Source organism: Pagrus major, chromosome 21 (genome assembly GCF_040436345.1).
Source record: "Pagrus major chromosome 21, Pma_NU_1.0".
Taxonomy (NCBI): Eukaryota; Metazoa; Chordata; class Actinopteri; order Spariformes; family Sparidae; genus Pagrus; species Pagrus major.
The window spans coordinates 1578853-1593750 of NC_133235.1; the positions used below are offsets into that span (position 1 = coordinate 1578853).

The 14898-nt window shown below is 41.8% G+C and overlaps 1 protein-coding gene across 1 annotated transcript; it reads right to left on the bottom strand.

The window, feature by feature from the left end:
• Positions 1–46: 46 nt before the first annotated feature.
• palmda (palmdelphin a) lies at positions 47–14644 on the bottom strand. The gene is made up of 11 exons (XM_073490786.1): positions 14620–14644; positions 13764–13813; positions 10456–10518; positions 7399–7479; positions 6775–6884; positions 6540–6654; positions 6362–6386; positions 6202–6279; positions 3935–4095; positions 333–1352; positions 47–70 (listed from the first exon to the last, which is right to left on the bottom strand). Exons 3-11 carry the CDS (start codon positions 10498–10500, stop codon positions 47–49), a joined length of 1659 nt encoding a protein of 552 aa, XP_073346887.1. The 5' UTR covers positions 10501–10518; positions 13764–13813; positions 14620–14644.
• Positions 14645–14898: the final 254 nt, after the last annotated feature.

Below are 14898 nucleotides of genomic sequence, written 5' to 3' on the forward strand. Positions count from 1 at the left end.
TATTGACTTTCCAGGTAAAGCTGGATTTCCACTTGATGCACAGGGTTCACCTGACCCCCGCCGCAGATACCTGTGGGTAGGTTATGATGTCAGCACACCAGCAACACTACACATCTGTATTGTACATAACATGACTTCACTTATACAGTATCTGTTCGACTCATCACACACTGCTTATGTCACGGGTCAAACAGAGACTCTCAGTGGGCTTGTTTGCAGTTAGTCATCAGGTTAGCAGTCTGATATAGACACTCAGGCATTAGTAAGTCCAGTTAGCAGACAGTACAGCACATTTTGTGTTTTTTGGGGCTCTTTCTGATATCTGGTCCCACCTGTCTCTCCGTCCTCTTGTCTCCTATTCCCTCCATGCGTCCCATGATTCCATTAGCTGAACTATTGCCCCTGAGCGTGGCCTGGCTCTTGTTCTCCCTCATGCTGTTGTTAGCAGCGTTGTCTTCGTTGTCTTTGATGATGACCAGCTCGGCCTTCATTGAGCCCTCAAACTCTCGACCCTGCCCGCTGTCATCCTGAGCCATCTGGAAGCCCATGAAGATGGCTGTTATTGGCTCAGTGGTCTCTGTGGCGTTCAGGATGGTGTAGGGAGTGTCGTCTCGGTAGAGGGGGGAAGGCACTCTGTCAGAGTGGGCGGAGTCACACACAGCAGTGGGGGGGTTTCCATCATGGCTGTGATAGGAGGGTGGGTTGAAGTGATAAAGTTCTTCTTCCTCCACACTGATGTAATCCCTAAGAGGAATATAATTGGCTGGAGTGTAGCAGAGCAGTGGTTGGCAGGTGGACACCACTTCCTGGTCATGTGATCTGGGAGGAGGGCAGCCATTGGCTCTGCCTCCACTTACCAAACCATTGCTTGTGATGATGCCGCTTGCAGGCCAATCTTCTTGAACACAGTTTCTTAGCTGGTATGAACTGTAGTGACAATCACTCTGGTTGTCATAGTGATTTCCCAACCCCTTGTAGTTTCCAAGGCGATGACCCTCCCTCAGGTTGCTTTGGTTATCTCTCTCTTCCTGCCTTCTGTAATGGCTTTCTTGGGGACCAGAGCGATGACCTGCCCCTGGTTTTCTCTGCCACTTCTCCCTACAGCTCAAGTCTTTCTCCGAGCTGTTGTTTCTCGGGAGATGGTTACTACTGTGACCCCCCAGGTGTCTGAGGTCACACCCCAGCACTCTGTCGCTCTCATCTTGGTGCTTGTAAAAGCAATGCTCCTCCCTCCTGCTGTGGTTTTGGCGGTAGTTTGGTTGGTGTACTTGGCGATGTATTGTGGCGCTTCTCAGCAAGTGTTCCACCTCATTGGCTGACAGCTCGGACCCATAGCTCTGCTCACGTGACCCCTAAAAGTAGAAAAAAATATGGGACATTATTAGGAGAACACAATGCAAAGTCACTGTCAAGAAGCAGACGATTTTCCAAAAACAAATAGGAGGGGTTGCTGCGCAGAAGAAGATCAAAGTATTAGACAGTTACAGTTACTCTTGGTAATCTGACATCAACCTTTTCTTTGTATTGTGTAGCCGATAACAACTCTATGGGTCCTAAAGTGCATGGCGCTAGTGCATTTAGGGCGTGTCCAAGTCCAATTTGCTAGTTAAACAGTGGATAATCTGGGAGCAAAGTGTGACGCACAGCACAAAAGGGTTGTATTTAGAGTCTTCATTAGTCATAGGTGTGTTTTGGATGGAACATAAATTAAACCAATCAGAGAGTCCTCTGCCATTCCCTTCAGAGCCAGCTGGACCAGGACCTGGAGCATTGCTATTTAATAGTGGCACTCGTCTTCACAGAGGGACAGGGATGTGGTCCTCTGCTGCTGGACCCTCTGCCTCAACAGCTCTGTTTGACTGCATCTGAAAAAACACACTGATATTTAACTGAGGAGGAGGAGAGCTGCTACTCATCCCTGTGTGTGTAATAGTGATGCATAGATCTCAGTCCATGGATCAGACGGGACGGGTCATAAATAGTATCATCCTTATGAATAATGGTGGGATGAGAAGGAGAAATACATCTTTAATGAGGAAAATATTAATGACATTACCTGCAGCGATCCTTCAGCAGCAGAAACCAGATGTGTATCTCTACATTAACATGCACATTTGTGCACGAGGAACAGCTGATTAACTTGATTGATTATTTAAAACTCCTGACAGGATCAGATAGTATTTCATGTTAATCAGTGTTCTGTGTTCTTCTACATATCAAAGGTCACACAGTCCAGATTCATACAGTAGAATAGTTTGGAGTGAAGCAGCTGTCCTGATAAATCCTGACATCCTGTCTAAAAATATTTATTTTAGAAGCTGAAAGTTTAATTTTTGTTTCCTTTGGAGAGTTTAGAACTACAGCTTTTAGTTTTGTTAATTAAATGTGCCACGATATTTGTTACAGTGACATGTTTAAAATAACTGACAGCAGTCTCTCTAATCATAAAATCAGAGTGTATGAACGGTGTGAACTTGCCTGTGTAGGAGCATCTAATGCGTCCTTTAAACAGCAGTAAAAAGACTGCGATTTGACTTCAGACCAGCTTTTTGTTGGTCTATAACGCTGTCACTTTCTGCTGCCTCAAGATAGCGATCCTCCATCAGTGCGCCTGACCACACCTCACTTTAAGACCAACATGCCCAGGGGAGCACAGGTGGGTGTAAGTACGTTTGCTATTTACACAACGTAGGCGCAGGGCATGAAGATGTCAACTGCGTTGGTCTGAAACTAGCGATGACACTTCTGCAGCACTGTGCGCAGCCTTGTACTGAGCATAAGATAGAGTCCTATGCGTCTTTCAAATCTGCATCTACCAGCAGTCTCTAAGTCTCCTTATAGAAGTCTAACTGACCTTAAGCATTGCTTGTAATGACTTCCTCCAAGTCAATGAAGAAAAAAATGACAGTCTTGTTCCGGTCATTAAATACATCAGAATCTAATGGTAAACACGCTCACCTCTAGTATCTTATTCTAACATAACTTTGAATCATGTTCGTAAGGTAGTTCGGTTCAGTTCAGTCCTGTTCATATCAACTATGTATTGTTTCCAACATCCGGTCATTTTAATTATTCTCTGACTTGTAGAAAGTTCTTCTGCTTTACATCCTCTGCAGAATTGATTTTTTTTTTCACAAAACCCCCCGTTTTCTTAGCTCTTTGCACCAGCTCCCATTGATCTTAGAATGGACTTCTGGGTTTGACCTGTTACTTTTAAAGCACTGCATGGTCTGCATCACTTTTTACAAGGAAACAAAAAACTTCATGTTGTGATTTAATGCTGAATTTACAAGAAGGCACCAATGATTTAGAATTTGTTGTAGCCGTTTAACAAAGTTTGTTAAGTTTCTCCTCATGAAACAACTCTTAAATCACTACATTTGTTAAGGGAGTCTGGTGATAGTGTGGTTACTAGTTCAATGGTTGGATCAGTTGAAACAGACGGGGTGTTCACAAACAGCTGCTGCTGACAGTGGCAGGTTAACAGAGACCAAACATGTCATTTAAATCACAGTGAACCACACGGAGTCAGACAACAAGTGCTGTGTACGAGAATCCATTCTGCCTCTTGTTGTGGCTTCTTCTTCTTTCACAGAGGACATCAGTTGAGTAGACGGTCCTTCACTGTGGTCCAGGACACCAGTGTGTACACACTGCTAATTGAATGTGGTCCACCTCTGAATGTGGTCTGAGTGATCCCATCTCAAATGCGACCTTGATGCGTTTGAGCTGTCCACTTGTCATTGGATCAGTCAGGATGAATGGTCAGTATTATAGTTATTATTATTATTATTGTTATTATTATTATTATTATTATTATTATTATTATTATTATTATTATTATTATAATAATAATTAGTTATATTATCATTATTATTATTATTATTATTATTGTTATAGTTATTATTATTATTATTATTACGAGAGATAATACCTCTTGTGAGTTCAGGGCATAAACACACTTCCTGCCGTCGTCGTAAACCTTGAACCCTGAGTGTTGGTGTATCTCCTCTGGGGGAACTGTTGCAGTAGAAAGGACTGTGCTCTCCCCAGTACACAGGTTTTTACTCACATTGATCTGCATGGCAAACAGTGCTGAGACACAGAGGGAAGACAGACAGACAGAGGCCATGTTAATATCACTTACATGATTACACCAGTCCAGGTTACCTCCATAATTAGCAATGACCACTTAAGCTGCTGTTCCTACACTTCAGTTATATTTAGAAAGGCTGTATGACCAAACATCACTTTTTAGTGAGAACAGAGGTCATTTAGTACTTGAGCAGGTGTTAGTTAGCAGCACAGCATGTTGAAGTCTGTTACAGCCTATAGAAGACTCTCCCAAGTCTCCTATCTCAATCATCATCAGATAATGAGTGTGTTTACATGCGCACTAGATATCCCGCTTTGGTTCAGATTTTTGGAGTTTGCCAGTTTTACCCAATATGCCAGTTTCAGAAATCTGGATGAGCCCAAATCCTGGTTCTGAGAAGGAGAAAATGCAAAGCTGCAGTACTTGGATGGAAACCAGGATAGTGTGACAATTACTGTCTGCCATGTTTTCAGGTGCATGCTCACCCTCACCACAACCTTTGATACTATCTACATTGGTATTTCCACCTGTTTCTGTTCACACCAGGACAGGTCTGAAAATCTGCCAGTGGCACTATGATGAGGCCTTGTCCAGAATCACTTCACTTCCCAGAAGGACACTGTACAGCAAATTCTGTTTCTGTTTCTGTGTAGTCATATTCAAACAATCTTTCACAGGGCAAAACTCAAATATTTTGCAGAGCTAGATCTGGACCGGCATGGCCCCTCTTCAACTGGGCTAAAATCCTGACCGACTGTGAAACCAGGTTGCATCAGACACATACAGAGAATCTTCACAAATGTTTTCTCTCCCGAGATCTCAAGTGTGATATTGTGACAAATTGTTGCAGTAACATTAACATCAGTGAGAACAGGAGGTGAGTTAATATCCATCAACAGTAATCGGCCTATGCTAGCTAATGTTAGCTTCAAGGGCTAGGTTTGTTAACCGTTGCTTGTCAACATAGTCAACTGCTGGATATCTCTCTCATTGGATATTGTGAAAGTATTGATGTCATGACAATTGCTGTCGTCAAGATTTTCAATCCTAGATATCAAATGCATTTGATATTCATTGGGGCAGCCTCGATGAGTCTGGAGCTGTCCAGGAGGTTTGAGACTGGATCAGTACACACCTAACATTACCAAATAATCTGGGCTGACCCTCAGGACCGACCAAGCTCTCTGCCCAGATTTCTCCTCCAGTTGTCAGGAAGGGCAAATCAGGGTTAAATCAGCCTTACACTGCTGTAGTCTGAGCCCGGCTGTACTTAAAACATAGAGCCCAGAAGACTCCAGCAGAGCAGTCACCTCTCTGCTGTCCATCCCTTCATGTTTTCAGAAGTTTTTTAATATGGCTGAATACTAAGAGTGGTGAAACATTCATCACCATTTTCTCCTCATATATTATGTTTCCATGCAGAAAAGTCAACAATCAAAATTTTAAAACCCTTTTAAAACCCTTAAGTCCTTAATACTGTGATCGCCTGCAACAAGTTTGTAAGAGCGGGCCGTACATTACTTATGGCTGAACCAACTGCATGCTGAAACATAACAGACGTAAAACACGTGTCATGATTAAATTTGAAGCTCGGCAACTTATTAAGTTTTGGTGAGAATGGCTGAGCATGAGCACAGATAATAAATTCATCTGTTTGTTTTAATCATAGATCAAACAGGTTCAAAGTAGAAAGTCGTAACACAGTGACAAAAAATAAATCATGTATAGAAATAACATTCTTTGATGCATCAAAATGGATGGATAATCTTTTCATAGTCACATCCTAGCCATCAGAATCAGATCAAAGCGAAGTGTCTTGAGATTGAAGCTTCTGTTTGATGTTAGTGTGCTTAGATTGCATTCATTGAGGTCCACCAGGACTACACTGGAGTCTACTACAACCACATCAGATTGACCAAAGCTGCTGTCCTCTGCAGGGGAGCCAGATACAAGCTTGGTTTGTCACTACAGTTTTCTTTTAAGAGTCTTTGCCACCAAACTATAGGACTATGGGTGAACCCTGAACTCTTGAATGCACATGAACATCAAAACTGATTAACTACAAAGAACAGCTGACTTGACAGAAACAAGTGAAATGGTCTCACTCTTTCTTGGTGTGTTTGGTTCAGAGTGTTTGTTGGATTCTGGGACATCAGGGATCACTGTGGTGACCTGTAGAGGCTCTGTGGAACAGAAAACACAACTGTGAACATCAACTCATCTTTGGTCTGCTTAAAACATCCCAAAAAATATATCATGACTCACCAGGAGCAAAGCTGTCCTGGATTTCCTAGAAGACAGAAACAAATCAGTAAAAACAACGTAATGGAGCCATAAATATATAGCTGTGAGAGTGTGAGAGTGTGTATGTATGTATGTATGTATGTATGTATGTATGTATGTATGTATGTATGTATGTATGTATGTGTGTGTGTGTGTGTACCTTGATAATATCCTCTGAACTTTTCTCCACAGCCTTCAGTCTGTTGAGGATGAAGCTCTCGTTGGTAGAGATCATAGACTCCTCTCTCTCCAAAGCCTCCACCTCAGTTTCTATCCTAATGAGGACACAGTGCAGGTCAGTCCAGCCTCATATTGGTGTGTGTGTGTGTGTGTGTGTGCCACTGTGTGTGCCACAGTGTGTGTGCATGTGTGTCACTGTGTCTTTGTGTCTGTACCTGTGGATGCTGAGCTGCAGTGCTCTGGTCTGCTGCTGGTCAGGCAGGAGGTGTGTTGCATTGTGGGAAGCTGAGTCCTGTAGCAGCCACTGCTCTCTCAGAGCTTTTTTCTGATGATGTCGAACAGAACACACACTTCAATAATGTGGATGAAGATCTGTGACCTAGTTTAACTGGAACAGTCTCAACACTGACGCCTCTATATGACCTACATCAGCAAACAGGAACATCAGTTAGAGGACCGGGTATCTCTATATAGAGTATTTATATTGTTCTTAATGCCTGTCACTGGGCTGTATGACTCATAACATTTAAATTATTTTCATGGCAGTGTTCTGAGGATGGGTTGAGGAAAAAAGCTGCTCTATAGTCTGGTGGTGAGGTACAGCACTAAAACAGAGCTGACTCTATCTTGCTCAGCTGCCTGAAACAACAAGAGATGAGATGATCTAGTAGCAGCTTTAAATACTGAAAGAGTCAGTGGTGACCTCTGTGCCTGTCACAGCAGGAAGAACAATATGAAGATAAACAGATGATAACAGATAACAGTTTACCTCATACCTCATCTGGTGCTATTGTTAGTTTAAATCAGACAGCATTTCAGTGTAATTGAGTGTACTGTACCTTTAGATGCTGTAATTTCAGTTTCTCCTGGTCCAGTTCCAGTTTCTTCTGTCTAATGTCTTCCTGAATGCGATGCTTCTCCTGTTACATTACAGTCAGTGAAATGAGTGAATGTACAAAACAGTTATATTCCAGTCAACTGAGGGGAAACAGGTGAAGTCAGCCAGAAAACAGCAGATATACAGTACTGTGCAAAAATTTTAGGCAGGTGTGAAAAAATACTGTAAACCAAGAATGTTTTTAAAGAATGGAAGTGTTAATAGTTTATTTTCATCAATTAACAAAATGCAGTGAATGAACAGAAGAGAAATCTAAATCAAATCAATATTTGGTGTGAACAGCATCAGTTCTTCTAGGTACACTTGTACACAGTTTTTGAGGGAACTCAGCTGGTAGGTTGTTCCAAACATCTTGGAGAACTAACCATAGATCTTTTGTGGATGTAGGTTTTCCTCACATCCTTCTGTCTCTTCATGTAATCCCAGACAGACTCGATGATGTTGAGATCAGGGCTCTGTGGGGGCCATACCATCACTTCCAGGACTTCTTGTTCTTCTTTACGCTGAAGATAGTTCTTAATGACATTGGCTGTATGTTTGGGGTCGTTGTCCTGCTGCAGAATAAATTCCTCCCTGATGGTATTGCATGATGGATAAGTATCTGCCTGTATTTCTCAGCATCGAGGACCATTAATCCACCGAATCTCCAACTTGCAGAAATGCAGCCCCAAACTTGCGAGGAACCTCCACCATGCTTCACTGTTGCCTGCAGACACTCATTATTGTACCGCTCTCCAGCCCTTCGGCGAACAAACTGCCTTCTGCTACAGCCAAATATTTCAAATTTTGACTCATCAGTCCAGAGCACCTGCTGCCATTTTTCTGCACCCCAGTTCCTATGTTTTCATGCATAGTTGAGTCTCTTGGCCTTGTTTCCATGTTGGAGGTATGGCTTTTTGGCTGCAACTCTTCCATGAAGACCACTTCTGGCCAGACTTCTCCAGACAGTAGATGGGTGTACCTGGGTCCCACTGGTTTCTGCCAGTTCTGAGCTAGTGCACTGCTGGACATCTTCTGATTTCGAAGGGAAATTAGCTTGATGTGTTTTTCATCTGCTGCACTAAGTTTCCTTGGCTGACCACTGTGTCTATGATCCTCAACGTTGCCCGTTTCTTTGTACTTCTTCAAAAGAGCTTGAACAGCACATCTTGAAACCCCAGTCTGCTTTGAAATCTTTGTCTGGGAGAGACCTTGCTGATGCAGTATAACTACCTTGTGTCTTGTTGCTGTGCTCAGTCTTGCCATGGTGTATGACCTGTGACATGCAACTGTCTTCCACAACCTCACCTTGGTAGCAGAGATTGGCTGTTCCTCACCCAGTTTTAAGCCTCCTACACAGCTGTTTCTGTTTCAGTTAATGACTGTGTTTCAGCCTACATGTGAAATTGATGATCATTAGCACCTATTTGGTATAATTGGTTGATGATACACCTGACTATAATCCTACAAAATCCCTGACTTTGTGCAAGTGTACCTATAAGAATTGATGCTGATTTGAAGGCAAAGGGTAGTAACACCAAATATTGATTTGATTTACATTTTTCTTTTGTTCGCTCACTTTGCATTTTGTAAACTGACAAAAATAAACAATTATTATTTATATTTTTGAAAGCATTCTTAGTTTACAGCATTTTTTCACACCTGCTTAAAACTTTTGCACAGTACTGTATGTTTAAAAGGTGTTAACTTCAGATAAGGATTATAGCCACTCTGATCACAGCTGGATCAGCTGTTAGTCTGCTTTAACAGCTGCAGAGACGTCAGATGAATTTGTGCTAAAAATGCTATTATCTATATATATTTAAATTATAACACAGAACTCAAACTTGACAAGAGATTTGGATAATCAATAAAGTCAAACTGATGTGCTGCGTGTTATTGTGCACAGCTCTGTTAACAGAGAGACACACTTATATGGTTTCTTATAGTTATATATAGTATGACATATTATTTCAGCCACCAGCAGCTCCTCTGATATCAATCACAATGTTTAGTTTTATGACCTGGACCGCCCAACACAGGTTTCCGGCGGTGTCCATGGATATAGGCCTACCTGTGATCTGGTCATCATCACCGTGAATTAAAGTTACAGTGAATACAGTTCAGACCTACACTTGGAAATTAGACTGTGATGAACTTGATTCACAGATGGCTTAAAATAAAGATGTTATTTCTTTTGCATTATCTCAGCTGCTGTCTGTGTCCTACATTATAACCATCCTGTCCTTTATACCTGTTTAAATATATTTGAAGAGTGGACAAACAGTTTACTGGATGATCACTTTGTATACTGTATTTATATTGTGAACTGTGTATTCATACTGTGAGCTGTGTATTTATACTGTGAACTGTGTATTCATACTGTGTGCTGTGTATTTATACTGTGTACTCTGTATTTATACTGTGTACTGTGTATTTATACTGTGTGCTGTGTATTTATACTGTGAGCTGTCTATTTATACTGTGTACTGTGTATTTATACTGTGAGCTGTGTATTTATACTGCATACTGTGTATTTATGCTGTGTGCTGTGTATTTATACTGTGTACTGTTTATTTATACTGTGTACTGTATGTGTTTATATATTGATTCATTGTTTATCTGTGTTCAGTGATATTCTGATGTGAAATCATCATGTAATAACTCAGGATGTGACTGTGGTATCTTCTGGACACTGGAAGATATTTTCAGGCTAAATGTTTCAGTGAAAACTGAAATGAAAACATGAAACGTGATGCTCAGGAACGATCAGCCTCACGTGTTTAAACTACTGTGTTTTAATTAAGAACGTTTGCATCAGTCACCTCTCGGGCTCCGTACGTACGTCTCTGTGAAAAACAGTCAAAACTCATCACTCTAATTTAATTATATTATAATTATAATTTTTCAGTGGCCTTATTGTCTTCCACAGTTCAGTGGAGCAGAAACTATAGGATTGGCTACAAAACACCAACACTGGTTCTGGAGGTGATCAGACTGAAGCAGAGTGAAGTCTTACAGTGATGGCCTGCAACCTCTTGTTGAGCAGGTCGGACTCCTCCATCCTACGTCAGAACAGACACTGAGGGAAAGAAAACATGAGAGTGAGGAGAAAGTGGACAAGAAAGGAAAGACATTTGTTCCACACTTCCACAATGAAATAAAGTTATACTGCATTTAACTACAAGATTAAAGTAGCTGTTACTGTACCGTGGAAGCTGTAGCAGTAATGACTGTGTGTACGACACAGGAAAACACAGTTTATATAATGATTGACTCATTTTAAATGTACTGTACATTGAGCAGCTTACAGCTGACGAACAGTTAATGCTGTGATATGTGGCACTGGTCCATGCTTTGTATTTGTCTCTGTATAAATTAACATTCAATAAACATTACCGGTATTAATCAGTGCTGGTTAGACATGCCAACATCAGGCTATGCTTGAAGACAATACATGTTCTGTGTTGTAGTGAGTGCACATCACTGGACACATCTGCACCGAGCTTCACAGTACAGTATAACAAGTTATCTCCACTGCTGGAAACCGGACACATAGTGCTTTGGCTATGAAATGAAAAAGTGTATCAGTAGTATCAGTCATCAGTTCTGGTCAAAGTTACCTTTACAGGTGTAATTTGTGAGAAATGGCCAGAATACAAAGGTAGATCCAAAACTATAGAGGGCAGCAGAACTGTACGCAGTCAGAATACTTTTTGCTGTAGCTATCTTTGGCCATGCCCACTAGCTGCTGTTAGCAAGTGGCTCAGTTAGCCCTGGAGCTAAGTGGCCCTGTGAGCTGCCCGGAGTCTGTCCACACCACAACGCTGAGTCAATGCGGTGAACCGGGCTCAGCAGCCTCCCAGTGAACACAGCTGGACACCAGACTGGGACTGAACTCAGCCTCTTAGAGTGACTGAGGTCAGTCTGCAGACAGGAGACACAGTACAGTGGTAATTTACACCAACTCTGATCGGCTGTATTTATCTGTAGAGTAAAGAAAACAGAAGTGAGAGTATTTCCTTTCTTGACATTTTGTGAGCTTATTTTGTTGTTTGTTTAAACTAAAATCCTGATATTTCAAATTGATTCACAAAATCTTCATAATTTTCAATAGTTTGGCATGATTGCATATCTAATACACACACTGCACATCACTGCTTATGTCTCACTGCTCTGTCCTGCTTCCTCTTCATCAGCTGTTGTTGTTCCTGCTGTCCGTTTGTCCCAGTTCAACCCAACTGAACTTCATGTCTACAACAGCTGCTGCAGTAGGGCCGTCCCTACATGGACTAAATCTGTGACTTCCTATTCAGAAATACAACACTCTGGCTTTTTATATACTGTGGGGTCAAATCTTTAATTTCTGTCCAGAGGGTCGGTGTTGGTGTCTGCTGGCCCAGTTGTCCACAGTGTGTCACGCCTCATGTTTTTCAGCCGTCTATGGTCTAAACAAAATATTATTATTATAAAATATAATCTATCATTTCTAATGTCAAATGTTCTCTCATTCTTTGATCCTCCTGGGATCTGGTATTAAATGCTCAGATCCTTGGTGTTGTTCTCTCATTCTTTGATCATATACTGTATGTGCCCTGACCTTCTCCCTATGAAGACCTTATTGCTCTTCTCCTCACGTCTTCATGCTGCTGTAATAATACAGCCACTAGAGGGTGCCACCTCACAGGAAACATAAAAGAAGTGGTAAAAAGTGCTCTTGCGGTCGTTTTTCTGATGCAGACGCGCAGTTAAAGAGACAGACCACCGTTCACTTCCTGTTTCAAACCAATAGTCAGTGTTGTTTCCTTTTAAAGCCTGACGATAATAATAAAAAATAATAAAATTATATATATATATATATATATATATATATATATATATATATATATATATATATATATATATATATATATATATATAAATAATAAAATAATAATTCTCTAGCCTTAACCACATATTTATGATTATAACCATGATGACAAAGCTCTCCAAACCTTAACGCAGCAGTCATTTTAACCTGAATCCAGATGTTTCCCTAACATTAACGACTAAATGTAAACATGATCCTCCCTAAACCTAACCAACCCTGAACAAACTTCCACCACAGTGCTGTCACATCACCAATCCAGTTTACTTCTCAGCAGTGATTTACATTTAACGATTAAGACATCACAGGCTTCTAATGTCACAGGGTCCATAGAGCAGGCTAGTAGGCTCATTCTGGAGGACTTGTTCATATAATGTAATGGAAGCATGAAACAAATTAGAAAATACAATATACCACAATCCTGTAAAGTGACCCTCTGAAGAACTCCTCAATCACAACTCAATGTCCTGTTTTTTTGTACATAACAATATTTACTGCCTTTTTGTTTCCAAGGAATAGACTTAATCTCATCTTCTTCAACCATCAGTAGAAGGCTAATGTTAGCCATGAGGTGAGTGGGCGGCACCAACAGCAGGCTGCTCTTTAAAACTCCAGCTGAACACAAATGAAAGATAAAATGGAACACACCAGACTGCACAGTCAGCTGCATTATGCAGGTATTTCACCAGTGTCCCCTGAGGCCCTTGCATGTAAGGTCAGCAGTACAGCCCACATTGACCCAGTGCCTCAGGTCAGCCAGGAGAAAAGGCTCTCAGATTAATTTTGCTCTAAGTCATCTTAATAAACCAGTCCATGCCACTGAAGGAGAGGGGCCACGTTATTCTGCCCTAACTCTCTCAAATAAGGCGTCGTGCCTGTCAGCCTTAGAAGGGGGTTTAATCTGCCCCCCCTCCAGTCACACACACTGTCAGTCACATGCACACTGTCAGTCACACAGTCCTCAGCTGTCACACCATCATCCTCTACATGAAGGGAAAACACATTTACCAATCAGCTCGTCTTTCATACATTAGGGTGACTGACTTTTTCTCATTCCTACAAAATAAAAGCTGAGTAGAGTTTCTATCAGTCAGTCAGTCAGTCAGTCAGTCAGTCAGGCAGATAACTGGTCAGTAAAGCAGTGGGTACTCTTGGGTAGCCTCATGAACAGCTAATCTGCTCATGAGGCTGTTAATCTGTGTAAACCATCTGCTTGCCAGCTCTACTGTAGACAGAACAACCATGTGGGCTGATCATCATTATGACACAGTAGCATGTGCTCAGTATCTATCTGACAATCTAACAACACTGCACAGCAAGTGCTGTGAAAAGCTTTGACTGTGTGTCAGTGATCATTTCACAGTGAAAAAATATAGTTCAAAATGTTGTTATTCCACAAAATAACATGGACGCATCACTTCCTAAAGCATTAAACACTCACATTCATACATATTACTTACCCAGTGTAGAAACATGTCGTACAGAGTAGACAGAGGTGCTGATCCTGGTTCTGTGGCCAAATGTAAAGAGTCAAATCAGCAACATGAATTAGGGATGTTAATGAATTATGATTAACCAATTCAGAATTTACCTATGAAATGTATCAAAACAAACAAATACATTAAATAAATTCCTTATGATTCAGATCAGCTTATCAGATATATAAAGACAAAGGATGCTGTTATGTACAGTCTGTGCAACGACTACAAACCATGTGTGAAGTCAAGCTAATGAAAGCTGGAAGTTTTCAGACCTGTACTCAGAGCTGCAAACCTGAACCCTACAGAGGAGGGTCAGGGTTACAGGACTACACAACGGCTCAAGTGTCTGCACTATATTTCCTGAATACTTGAAGTACTCAATTTGAGTATAGACAATGTTTTCACCTTTAAAATAAGACTGTAGTTGTACATAAAAAACAGAGACTACTGGTTGTCTGCCTGGTTGGAGGCAGCAGTGTTACAGCAGCTGAGCACTGAGGAGAAACTGAAGCTTAAGCAGCATTAAGGAATTATCTGCACTTCTCTGTTTGTCTTTGTGTGTCCTCCTGTTTGAAACCTTTACTGACTGTCTGTGTGGTTCCAGTGTGACTGACTCCTCTGCTGGCTGCCTCTGAACCTGAAGTGAGAGCAGCTGATGGAGCTATGAAGCCCTGCTGCTGCTGCTGCTGCTGCCACTGCCGCTGCTGCTGACAGGAGTCTGTTTACACAGTCACTGACGGGGTCACCTTCTTCAACACAACAACACAGGATCTAAACTAAACGAACTAACCCTTCACACACACACTCACACTGTGGAGACACACACTGAGCCTACCTGACAGCAGACCACTCCTCTCTCGTGCTGGCCGGTTGTGCGTCTGTCCCGCGTGGAGCTCGAGACCATCCGGCTGCAGGTGTAGCGGGGCGTGGGCGGGGCTATGTGTGCCCATCGTTGTGTGTTACAGTTGACTGACACGTGGCTGTCCTCCTGCCAGCCAATAACAATGACAGAAGTGTTGCCACTGGGGAGTCCTGCTGCGACGCGCCGAGACAAGACGCGTCCTCCAGAGACAAACTGTCAGCTGACAAACCTCCAGCTGACTGCTGTGTAACT